General features: G+C 36.6%; 1 protein-coding gene across 1 annotated transcript in view; it reads right to left on the bottom strand.

Moving 5' to 3' along the window:
* The window catches only part of Mei4 (meiotic double-stranded break formation protein 4), a 189,767-nt gene that overhangs the window by 73,414 nt on the left and 104,260 nt on the right, over window positions 1–12,093 (bottom strand). Inside the window, exon 4 of the mRNA XM_036193876.1 lies at window positions 1,165–1,296. Coding sequence (XP_036049769.1) covers window positions 1,165–1,296 — 132 coding nt within the window. The remainder of the gene's footprint in view (window positions 1–1,164; window positions 1,297–12,093) is intronic.

The following is a 12,093-nucleotide window of genomic DNA, read 5'->3' as shown; positions in this document are numbered from 1 at the left end:
AAACAGATTTGAGTGGAATCAGTGGAGAGTAGCAGAATTGCACTCAAATCTGTTTTTTAAAAAGTTGTTCCTTTGACAAGAAGTGCTTTGGGAGATTTTAAACTACTGTGACCAGTTCTTTGACCTTGGAACTTCTACAAACAGTGCCATGCATTTATTTCAACATTTTCTTCTTTTTACAGTAATCAGCTTGACTTATTTATTTCTCCTTTAGATCTGTGACAGTGACTTTATAAATCTATCTCTCAGAATCACCTAAACAATGCTGACTATATGATATGCTGTGTCATCCACTGAACAAGACTAGAAGAATAGTTTTAAGATCATTCCATTAAACATAGAGAAGTCAGAGGAAAATAGTTAACCCAAAAGCACTTTAAAACTCTAAGGTATATTTGAATTATTAAATTCCCTTTCCTTTTGCATAAATTTGTCAACTTCCCTCTGATGTCTTTTGAATTGTGTTCCTTAATTCTACAATAGAGATGGTAAATAACACAGGGTAAACATATGCAATATCAATGATCAATATCAGAATCTGGGAATGGCTTATATTCCTTCCACATGTTTGACAGAAGTAACACATAACACTTCGTACAAATGAAAGGGCTGGGGGCACTGGTGTTAAGTCTAGGCTGCATTGTGGAAATACCAGGCATGCTTTTGCAATATTGATGCCAACTATCCTACTTCAGAGACCTTTGTTTAATTGGATTGCGTGTGGCTTGACAACAGGATATTTAAAATTCAGCTGGAAAATTCTCTCAAGCAATAGGGTAGAAGAACCATTCTCTATTTTATATCCTCAGGTCCACCTTATTTTCCCCTAACTATTTCACTTTATATTACCACTGGGAATATTTAAGTCTATTCATCTAAACATTCCTTTGCTAGGAACAATAGAACTTTGGTACATGTGTGTCAGTAAGGAGGACAAAGTGGATTTATTAAACAACAACAATAACAAGAACTCTACTGGCTGAAGTACCCGTGTGTAATTTCAGTAGGCAGGAATATTCACATATATTAGAGATAATGCAAGTGAAATAGTACCAAGTCAATAAATTAACACGAGGAGAAGAAGAAGAAAAGAGAGAACAAAGCCAAAAGCTGATAGTTGTGTTAAACCCAAGCTAATGAGTTACAGCTTCAAGTGGCATGTACCTGATTGATGGCTCCCAGGTCATCCACAAAGCTGTTCACTTCTGATAGCAGGAGCAATATAATAGACTTCCTCAACAAGCTGCAACTTCCTAGGGTCACGAGACTCTGAGAGACATAATGCTGCACCTGGAACTACAAATGAAAATGAGTGAGATTCTATTTCTATCACATTGGCATATTTAATGCGCAGCTTCTAAGGTCTTTATTTCTAAGGTAGATGCTGTGCAGAGTACAAAATGTTAGCATACTTCTGGGTTAGTCCTGAGAGAATCTGTGCAAATAACTTTTATAATATAGGTACTATGACTTTATGTAGCAGTCAAAAGTTTTAAATGTATGACAGGGTGCTAAAATGGAAGAAGATGAACTGTCAGAAAGTATGAATGTACAATGGGGGAATAAGGAAAGCAATAAAATGGATTTTTAAGTCCTTACCTGATAGAAGACAGATAGACAGACATACAAACAAGTAGATTTAAAAGGTGATGAGTGAACTTTGAAGTATTCTATGTGTCCCACTTCCACAGTGGAGAGGACAGGGTAGAGCATTTCTCTGTTTTTGAGGAGTCAGGCTTTATAGGTATGGGAAGAAAAACCACATCGACAGTCTGAGTTCCTCCTTGTTAGTTCTTTGAATTATTTCATTTCAATTTTATTTATTTATTTATTCATTTTTCATTGCACATGTACATGTTTACAGGTCTATGTGTATGTGTGTGTAAAAGTGTCAAAATGTATAGGCATAGGACAGTGGAAAACCTGTGAGAGTTGGTTCCTTCTTTGCATGTGTGCATCCCAAGAATTAAGCTTAGGTCACTTGGCTCACTGGCAAGCTTTTATCCACTCAACTATCCCGCCAAACAATCACCATTGAGAAAAGTTTAAATGCCAACACATCACATCTCTATTATTAAGGATAAAGTCATGTGATTAAAAAATCACACTATGATATGTAAAACTCAAGAGAAGGGTTTCATGTATATGACCTTTAAAGTAGCCAAGAGAAAAGACACTTAAGATAGAAATCATCATGTACATTCACTGCTCTCCATAAGCTTTAATTACACCAAAGAGACATCAATTTCAGTGCTATACATGCAAGGTGAAATGGTGAAATGTTATACTCTATCTTTTTGGATGAACATTTACCTACAGATATATTTCTGATTGATACTTTAATAGTAAATATTCTTTTAGGATGTTCACAATGGCAATAATAATGAGCTCTGTAAAGATTACAGAGCAAAGGAAAATATTTACTATAACTCTGGAATATATCATTTATATTTCACAGTAGCCTAAGCTAACCTAATTATGGAACTACACTATCATAGAGACACTTAGATATTTCTTTATTATTGTTTATTAACAATATAATTGGTTTTATATTATATGTTATATGAGATGGCTCATTAAAATGTAGTACTACAGATAAGCTTAAAATGTTTACAGCATTTTCACTTTTGTAGTTAAAGAAAAACATGCCCTTATCTGAATGCTATGAGATTTCAGATTGTTGTTTAATTTTAACTGATGCTTTGTGTGTGGGCCTTTCTCCACATTTTAATTCTTTAGTCAGTAAGTTCAAATGGAGAAAAAAGTTGACACAAAATAAAGGGGACTTTGGAGCAGTAGTAAAATGGCAAGACCAGTGATGAGGCTACAGTAGAGTCTATCATCTGAAAAACATCTTAGCTTGGCAGTTTCAGAGCTTAAACTAGCACTAGCTATGGTCTTTGTGTCACATCTGCCCCACATGCAAACCAGCTGTGAAGGTAACTATGTAGTAGAAGTGTTAAGCACATTAAGTTAAGACAGTGAAAATGCTGAGCATAGTGTCCGATACCTAATAAAGTACCCAATAAGCAACACAAGGCTATAATTCTTCCTAATAATATAAAAGCATTGATGGGCATGTGCTATAAATTTAATTTACTAGCCACTGAAAAGTTAAATGCTACAAATAAACTTTTTTATGGAATGAATGTAATCCTGCTAGAGAATGATGCGGAGAGTTTCAAAAGAAAGACCTCAGCAAGAGCATAGAAAAGAACTACTATCCAGATGAAATTTCACAAGGTAAAAAAAGGTTATGTAACTCTTGGTTCAGTTTACACTTCTGTAAATGTCACTTTTAAATGACCTCTATGTGCCCAAAGTTATAACTGAAGCTTCTCTTTCTTTGATGTATAATGGAACCTTCCAGAAAGACTGATCCAGAGGTCAGGATTATCAACAACATATCTTAGCTAGCTATGGAGGGCCTAACAACACTCAAATCAACCTTTCTTTTCCTATTGAATCTCCCTTTATTTCAGGAGCCTAGCGAGCTAGAAACAATATTTTCCCAAATGCCTGTGAAGTGAGGATGAGCTGAGCCCTGCTGATGAGCTCACTGAGCCCTGAATTGAGAGTGTAGTACAAGCCGGGCGGCGGTGGCGCACCCCTGTAATCCCAGCACTCGGGAGGCAGAGCCAGGTGGATCTCTGTGAGTTCGAGGCCAGCCTAGGCTGCCAAGTGAGTTCCAGGAAAGGCGCAAAGCTACACAGAGAAACCCTGTCTCGAAAAACCAAAAGAAAAAAAAAAAAAAAGTGTATTATAGAAGAACAGACCAGAAGTGGGTGCTGAGTGTGCATTTTCTGGACAATGATCTGTCTCAGCAGTCATTCAGAATGTACCTAATTTTTCAGGTTCTTAATCATTGCAGAAGCAGCAACTTCCCTTGTGGTCCTATGGGCATACCAGCCTTTTTATTTTGGGTCACCAACCAGCTCCCAAATTGGGACATGACAATTTCTTATTAGTTATGAATGCTAAGCCTAGCTTAGGCTCATTTCTGACTAGCTCCTTTAACTTAAATTAACCTGCCTCTCTTTATCTATCTATTGCTTCAGGAGTTTTTACTTTTCTCTCCTTTTTTTATATCTTCCTTTCACTGTTCCTTATGTCTGGCTGTCTGGTGCCTGCTGGCTTCTTGCCCCTGGTGTGTCCCTCTCTTTCTCCTTTGTTCTCTCCTCTTTCCTTTTTCTCTCATTCCTCTTTCCTTTTCCTAGATTTCTCCTCCTATTTATTCTCTCTGCCTGCCAACCCTTCCTATCCTTTCTCTGCCTAGCAATTGACCATTCAGCTTTTTATTAGCCCAATCAAGTGCCTTAGGCAGGCAAGGTGAAACAAATGCAACACATCTTTACATAATTAAATATTCCACAACACTATGGGTTAGAGAGTTCTTTCTTTAAACTCACTCTTCACAAAGTACTTTGCGATGCGAGTTCATCTGGAGAATTCATAGGGTACATTGCCACAGTAAAGGCTTGGAGTATGGAGGGTAGAAATTCCTACCATAGGCCAAATTACTTGTCCACATGAGGTACATAGAAGATAGAAAGTTCTTAGAGCAGCAGTGGATGCTTAACTTAATCTAGGTGAATTGGATTACATAGTGTTATTGTGCAGAGATAGCCGTTCCTGGAAGCAGCAACACTAACTTACACTTTGTAGGCACATGGTGATTCTAATACTCAAGGAAAATGAAGCAGCTTGCATTCCCTTAGTTAACTTAGTTAACACAAGCATGCTTTTTTCTCTACTGTTTAAATCTCTGTCCGTCTGTTATCTTTTAGCCACTAGTTTACAAGAATTGTAATCTTCAAATAATTCCACAGGACACCATATTAATGTATTATACTGATGGTATTTTGATGGTAAAAAGCAGGTATTCTCAAGGCTCTAGAAAAACATGAATATTCCAGAAAGTAGGAAATAAGTCTCAGAATTGGGTACATAAGAAGAACTCATGCTTGTTTTGGTGTAAAACATGTTGCTTCAGTATGCATTTCCTATCATTAAAGATGAAATGTTTGAAAGGTCTTTTTGAGTAACTAAGGCAAAATATGCCCATTTGCTTTATAACACAGACACATATATTGAGTAAATTCCAAGGATTTAAATTTTGAGAAACAAGTAAAACAAGGAGAAAAACAAGTAGGTCTGATACTTGGATCTGTGAGCTATCTGTAAGATCCAATGTGTTTGTATTACATGGACCCTATAGCCCATCCTGAAAATATCACAATCTAAAAATAGGGGCCCCGCATCTAGGACATTATACTCTTTGTGACAAGTAATTATGACTCTATAGCAAGTAAAACAAAACTCTTTGCTCATGCTATCTGGCCCTGCTTGATCCTAGGACATTAACTGATTATATTCTGCTCAGTATGAACCTGAGTATTAACTAAAATCAGGTATCAATCATATCATTAAATAACCATCAAGTAGACAAACTATACACAAAACTGGAAAGTCTAGAACTTACTGTGTAGCCCATATTGGTCTGGAACTCATGAAGAGCCTCTTGCTTCAGCTTCTGGAGTGTTAACATTAAAAGCATGAGCCACTTACACCCAGCTCCAACCCTACTTTTTTTGTTTGTTTGTTTGTTTGTTTTTTGTTTTTCTGAGACAGGGTTTCTCTGTGTACCTTTGTGCCTTTCCTGGAACTCACTTTGGAGACCAAGCTGGCCTCGAACTCACAGAGATCTGCCTGGCTCGGCCTCCCGAGTGCTGGGATTAAAGGCAGGTGCCACCACCGCCCGGCCCAACCCTACTTTTAAATGAAACTCTGATTTATCATGCCAGAACTGACAATAGAGGAGGAAAAAAAAAAGTCCAGAGCATGAACGGCTGAGACTATCGCCCACTCGTAGTAAATCAGAATGAACAAGGCGCCTTGCAACCTCTAGTGCTTTCAAAGAACAAGTCGCCGGAATCTATGAAGTAGAACTGATACTGATTTTCAAACATACTAAAACATGAGCAATGAAGTGAAGGTAAATGTTCCCTAATAAACTGTGTCAAGTACCAATTGTGGTACTTGTATAAAAATATAGAAAAATATATACATTGCAACACAATGTTATTTTGCTTTGCAAAAAGTAAATTTCATATTTTAGTGTAAAAGTTTCTGCCACACTTAATTGCACAGACCAATGTGAAATAATTATTTACATTAACATTTTCTATAAGGGAGGAGGCTACTCAGGAAAATCCTATATCTCTAAAGAATAGGAAAAATATTAAAGATTAATAGCAAAAATTAAATAGTCATATGATTCAAGGTTGATTTATGGTAAATATTGACAGAATGTGGTCTGTGTGCCAGTATGACTAAGTTAGTCCTACTACTTATAGAAGACAAGATGCTTACAAAACCCATCACAATTCAATCCACTTTTATCCTGTTATGAAAAGCGTACAAATTTAGAAAACATAAATGTTATGTTTATCTAATTAACGAGAGTAAAGAGAATTTCAGAACTGAGTAAAGGATTTAAATTAAAACTACTGAAGTCAGACTGATAGTTTACAAACATTTAAAATATTTTTTATTAAATTCATTTATGTGTACACACACATGTGTATATGAATAAATGCAACATTTGTACAGATGCCTACAGAGGCCAGAAGACAGTATCAGATCCCCCGGAGCTGGAGTTCCTGAAGTTGTGAGCTATCTGACATGGGCTCTGGGCATTCAATTCCAGTCCTCTGGAATAGAAAGAGTTCTTTCCTTCACCACTGAACCACTTTCTGGTCCCAAAGTGCTAGTTTAGATGTTAAACTGATTAACATCATGCAAAGTAAATTCTTTAACTATTGGACATACTTTATCTACTGAATAGAACATCTACATGAGAGAAGAATCTATAGATTATTACAGAACCTCAGGAACCCAGGATCTATTAAAGTACATCCCCCACAAATGTGTAAGCCTTGCATTGGCTAGTCAGAAGCAGCTAAGAGGATGACCATTCTGTTGTAGTATTTCCAGACTTCCATAATCTATATTTTCTTGGAAGGTTTTATTTTTGTTTTTAAAATGGTGTGTGTGCTTGTGTGTGTGTGTGTGTGTGTGTGTGTGTGTGTGTGTGTGTGTGTGTGTTTGCATGTGAGTGCATTGCCTGCAGAGGCTAGAAGGGAAGGCCACACTGAATGAAACCAGATCTACAAGGAATTGTGAGCTGCCTGATGTGGGTCCATGGGTGGAGGGGACTGAACTCTGATTCTCTGCAAAGGCAGTAGGCACTTCTCACTGCTGAGTCATCTCTCTAGCCCCTTCCATAATGTATTTTAACAGCAAGATTTCTTAGATTCAGCATGTGCATATTACCTGTGAATGATAGACAGTGATGCCAACATACTCATATGCAACCTGTGGCTCATGCTGCAAGATAGCTAGAACACAACCCAATACAAAACCATACACTTCTTGAAATATATTGTAGGATTAATTTTAAATAATATTATTTTATGTGTATGCTTTACATACCTATACATCTGTGTACTATACATGTTTAGTATACCCACAGAGGTTAGAAGAAAGCATTATATCCCCTATACCTGGAATTACTGATGGTTGTTGGCTGTCATGTGGGTGCTAGGAACCAAACCAAGGTCCTCTGGGAGAGCAGTAAGTGAGCTTAACCACTGAGCCATACCCAGCTCCTATGAGATTATTTTAGAATTTGGAGGTTTTTTTTTTTTTTAATTGGTGGTTGTTGTTTTGTTTTGTGACTTTCAACTTAACTGTGTGGTTTCTGAGCATGAAATTAACATCTGCACTATGTTTCAATCTCAAAAGTGGAACAATCCTAGAAGGGAACCTTCAGAGGCTAGTATTATCAATGCTCTTAACAGTGTAGCGATAGCTACTTCTAAGAATCTGCCAAGTAGCTATGTCTATATTTGGTTTGTAGATCAGATTTATACTATTAAGTATTTCAGGAAACCACAATTGGAGAAGGAAAACTAATTACTTCTGGCATTTGGAACATGAAAATACAAAACAACTTTTGGCAAAAGCAATATCAATTTCAGTTTTTAGAATTCCTATAGATTAAATTTCAGATAAACATGGGCTTATAATAAAAGCTGTACAAATAAACTAAAAAATAAGCTATCATCTAATAAGCAATAATAAAAATTACAAATACAACTTCCAAAGACATGAGGCATTAGTCAGACATCAAGTATGGAAGAGGAAATAGTTATGGATAAAATTACCCAGAGTACTAGAAAAGCAAAAACAACTGTAAATGAGAAAAAGAAGGTTAAAAGTTTAAACTAAGGCAATGAGACAAATATGAGATGAAAGAGAAAGGTAGTAAACTGGGAAAATGAAGGGAAGGAAATCAACTAGAGACGAAAAAATATGAGTGGAGTATGGAGAGAGGCTATGCGTCGGAACAGAACCCAAAGGTACACCTTATTCAGAGCGAAAAGGGGATGAAAGAAGAGATTAATCGAGGGATGAAAGGAGAGCAGAAGGTAAAGCTCGATCGCTCAATGGTGTGTACATAGCAGACTGGCCTAGAATGTAGACATCTCTGGGGCTGACCCTTGGTAAATAAAGAAAGCCAGTGTGGCAGGGAGGACACCAGGAAAGGAAAAATGAGAAAGGATAAAGGAAGACATTTTTCTAGGTATAATGAACAATAAAGGTAATGGATACAGAACTATAATGCATATTAAAAGAAAATGATAATAATATTGACAACATACTTATTCAACAGAACAGTCAAAGCTTCAATGCTCTATCACCACCATAATACCTTAACAAAGTATTTATTAACCTATTCAGCAGAAATATTCTTCAAAAAGGAGAATCGATGCATGAAATTGCTGTGTATATTGCTCTGTATAAATAAAATGCTGATTGGCCAGTAGCCAAGCAGGAAGCATATGTGGGACAAGGAGAGAGGAGAATTCTGGGAAGTGGAAGGCTGAGGCAGAGAGACGCTGCCAGCCACTGCCATGAGAAGATGTTAAGATACTGGTAAGCCAGGAGCCACAGGGCAACTTATAGATGAATAGAAATGGGTTAATTTAAGAAGAACTAGATAACAAGAACCCTGTTGCAGCCAGACAGTTTATAAGTAATATAAGTTTACTTGGTTGGGTCTGAGTGGCTGTGGGACTGGCTGGTGAGAGAGATTTGTTTTGTGGGCCAGGCAGGAAAACTCTAGCTACAATTAACCTATAATTCTGTGTATTCAGCAGAAATATTATTCAAAAAGGAGAATCGATGTATGAAAAATGAGTCAGTTTATCAATGACGGAATCACAATAAAGAGACAAACACTTTGTCCAACAGGCTTTGTTCCCTTTACTTATGTTCAACTATTTTAAAACAGGATCTCACTATGCAGCCCGAGCTGACCTGGAACTTGCTGCACAGATCAGTTTAGTCTTAAACTTGCAGAGATCCTCCTGCCTTTGCTACCCTAGGGCTGAAATTAAACGCATGTACCACCACACTTTGACCTATTTTAAAATGTTTTTATATTTAGTTTTATATTTCATTTTAGTTTACATCAAAGCACAGCATACCCTAAAATTAATGTTTGTTAGATGGGTTGGTAACACAATAAGTTGAATAGTGAGAAAAAGAAAATATGGGAAAAGTAAGTTTCATAATAAAAAGCAAATTGAACTTTATTGGGACACAGAACAGGTAAAGAATAGATGTGAAGTAAATAGCAAAGAACAAAAAATAAATAAATATTATGAAAATAAAAATTCTTGAAAAAAACAAGTTCAAGGAACCAGACAACTAAGTTGTAAGTACAGGAATCCTGTAATTAATGACACATCAAATGATGGTAATGGAAGAACTTATAAAATCTCAAAAAAGAAAGAAAGAAAGAAAAAAAGAAAGAAAGGAGGGAGGGAGGGAGGAGGGAGGGAAGAAGAGAGGGATGGAGGAAGGAAGGAAGGAAGGAAGGAAGGAAGGAAGGAAGGAAGGAAGGAAGGGAAGAGTATTCTAAAACCAAATCCCAAGACAAAGCTGGAAACTACTTCCATATGAAAAGAATGGCTCTTATCACATCTTTAGGCTTTTGTGCCTCTGGCAGAGAAAAGGACCACCCACATTATAAATTTCTTACATGTATGAGCTCAACATGTTTTGTCATTTAGGAAATTTTTCTATCCCTATCTTCAGGGAGCAACATCATTCAAAAGAATCCAGGGTACTGTCAAGAGAGATAAATTCTAACATGTAAGTTTATCAATATTTCTCTAAACCATATCCATCGAGTATGAAAAAAAAACCTAGCTCTATTGTCTATAATTATTGCTTACATTAAGAATATCAAATATATAATAGAAATGAATAAAATATAGATATATATTCTACATAAAACAGAATAGAAATGAGATATCATAAGATGCTGGTTGTATAAGTATTCAAGAAAGTAACTAAAAAGGGAAATTTCACAGGTTCCCATCCTTGACAAAGAACTATACACAACTAATGATTGACAGGAGAGGAACTATCCTCTGTCAAGGATGAGAGACTTTAGTGGTTGTACAATGCAGTGTGGTCAGCCTTGAAACTGTACACACAACACTAATGAAAACAGATTCAACAACACAAACATATGTGTGTGTTGTACATTATACATACATGTACAATACATATATAGATGTACATATACATACATATGTAACAATAATAATCAAATAAAAATAAGCTATTAACTTGAGACTCTAGGGTAATTGGAGGGGTTTTAGAAGGAGGCAGGGAGGAAAGTGATGGACTTCCATTACAATTAAAAACATTATGAAAAAAGTAAATACAGACCATAAGCCCAAAACAACAACTCCATGCACATATTTGCATCAATGCATGTGTGCCTGTTCTCTCTCTCTCTCTCTCTCTCTCTCTCTCTCTCTCTCTCTCTCTCTCTCTCTCTCTCTCACACACACACACACACACACACACACACACACACACACACACACACACACCATCTCACACCAGAAACAAGGAGCAATAGAATTTTAGCAGATACATACCTCAACAGACGTAACATTCAATGCAAATAAAGTTGTTAGAAAATATCTACTACTTATTTTAATTTGGAAAATATACAAAAACAAAGCTAAACTACATTCTTAGTGACACAAAGAAATGTATCTATTTTTAGAAAGAAGAGTCAAAGAATAAAAATCAAAATGGTATTTAGAATATATAGACCATAGTATTGGTGAAATTATTAAGGCCACTCCACGTAGTTAAAAGGGAGGTTTATTTTGTGGGGTAACTTACAAATGAAGGGATAGGTTGTAGGGTCTGGCAAAGGTATGGCACAGTCTGGCGGTGTTCTCTGGAGAACTCTGCTCAGTCTACCTCCTGTGTCCAGTGTCCCGGAACCAAGAGAGAGAGAGACCTCCTCCCTATCTTGGGTCTTCTGCTTCCTCCTCCGCCCCGCCTTGTGGGCATTACCATTACAGAAGCCTCAATGGGAGTTGGAACTTCCAGGCCAATGCTGGGATGGCTATCCACTACATCATAGGTAGCATGGAGTCGGGGTGTTGGCTTTTTACCTTCTTGACCTAAGGCTGCCAGCTACATATATATGTACATGCATATATACATATATATACATATATATATATATATATATAATGCATAATACATTACATATATAATACAATATATAGTCATAATATATAATATGAATTCTAAAAATTAGTGATATAAATATGATGATTATTTTGAAGGAAAGAAGACTTAACAGAAACTGAATGGTTAGCACACACAGGGCAGCCAAGAGTCTTGGCATAAAACTGAAGGTTTTGGCATGTTAAACAATAGGTTCCCCTAAATGAATCTATTACATCTACCAATTTATTCAGCAAAACAAAAAGGGGGAAGTGGAGAGATAGCTAAATGGCTAAGAACACTGGTTGCTCTTCCAGAGGACCTAGGTTCAATTTCCAGCACCACATGGCAGCTCACAATTACCTGTAACCTGGTCCTAGGGGATCCATTGCCCTCTTTTGGCTCTGAAGGCCCTGAATGCATACAGTGAAATCCTACACATGCAGGCAAAAATATTTATACACATAAAATAATAATAAA

The sequence above is a fragment of the Onychomys torridus genome, chromosome 7 (assembly GCF_903995425.1).
Source record: "Onychomys torridus chromosome 7, mOncTor1.1, whole genome shotgun sequence".
Classification (NCBI taxonomy): Eukaryota; Metazoa; Chordata; class Mammalia; order Rodentia; family Cricetidae; genus Onychomys; species Onychomys torridus.
Note: the sequence above shows the minus strand (reverse complement) of the source record. Positions and strands in the feature narration are given on the sequence as shown.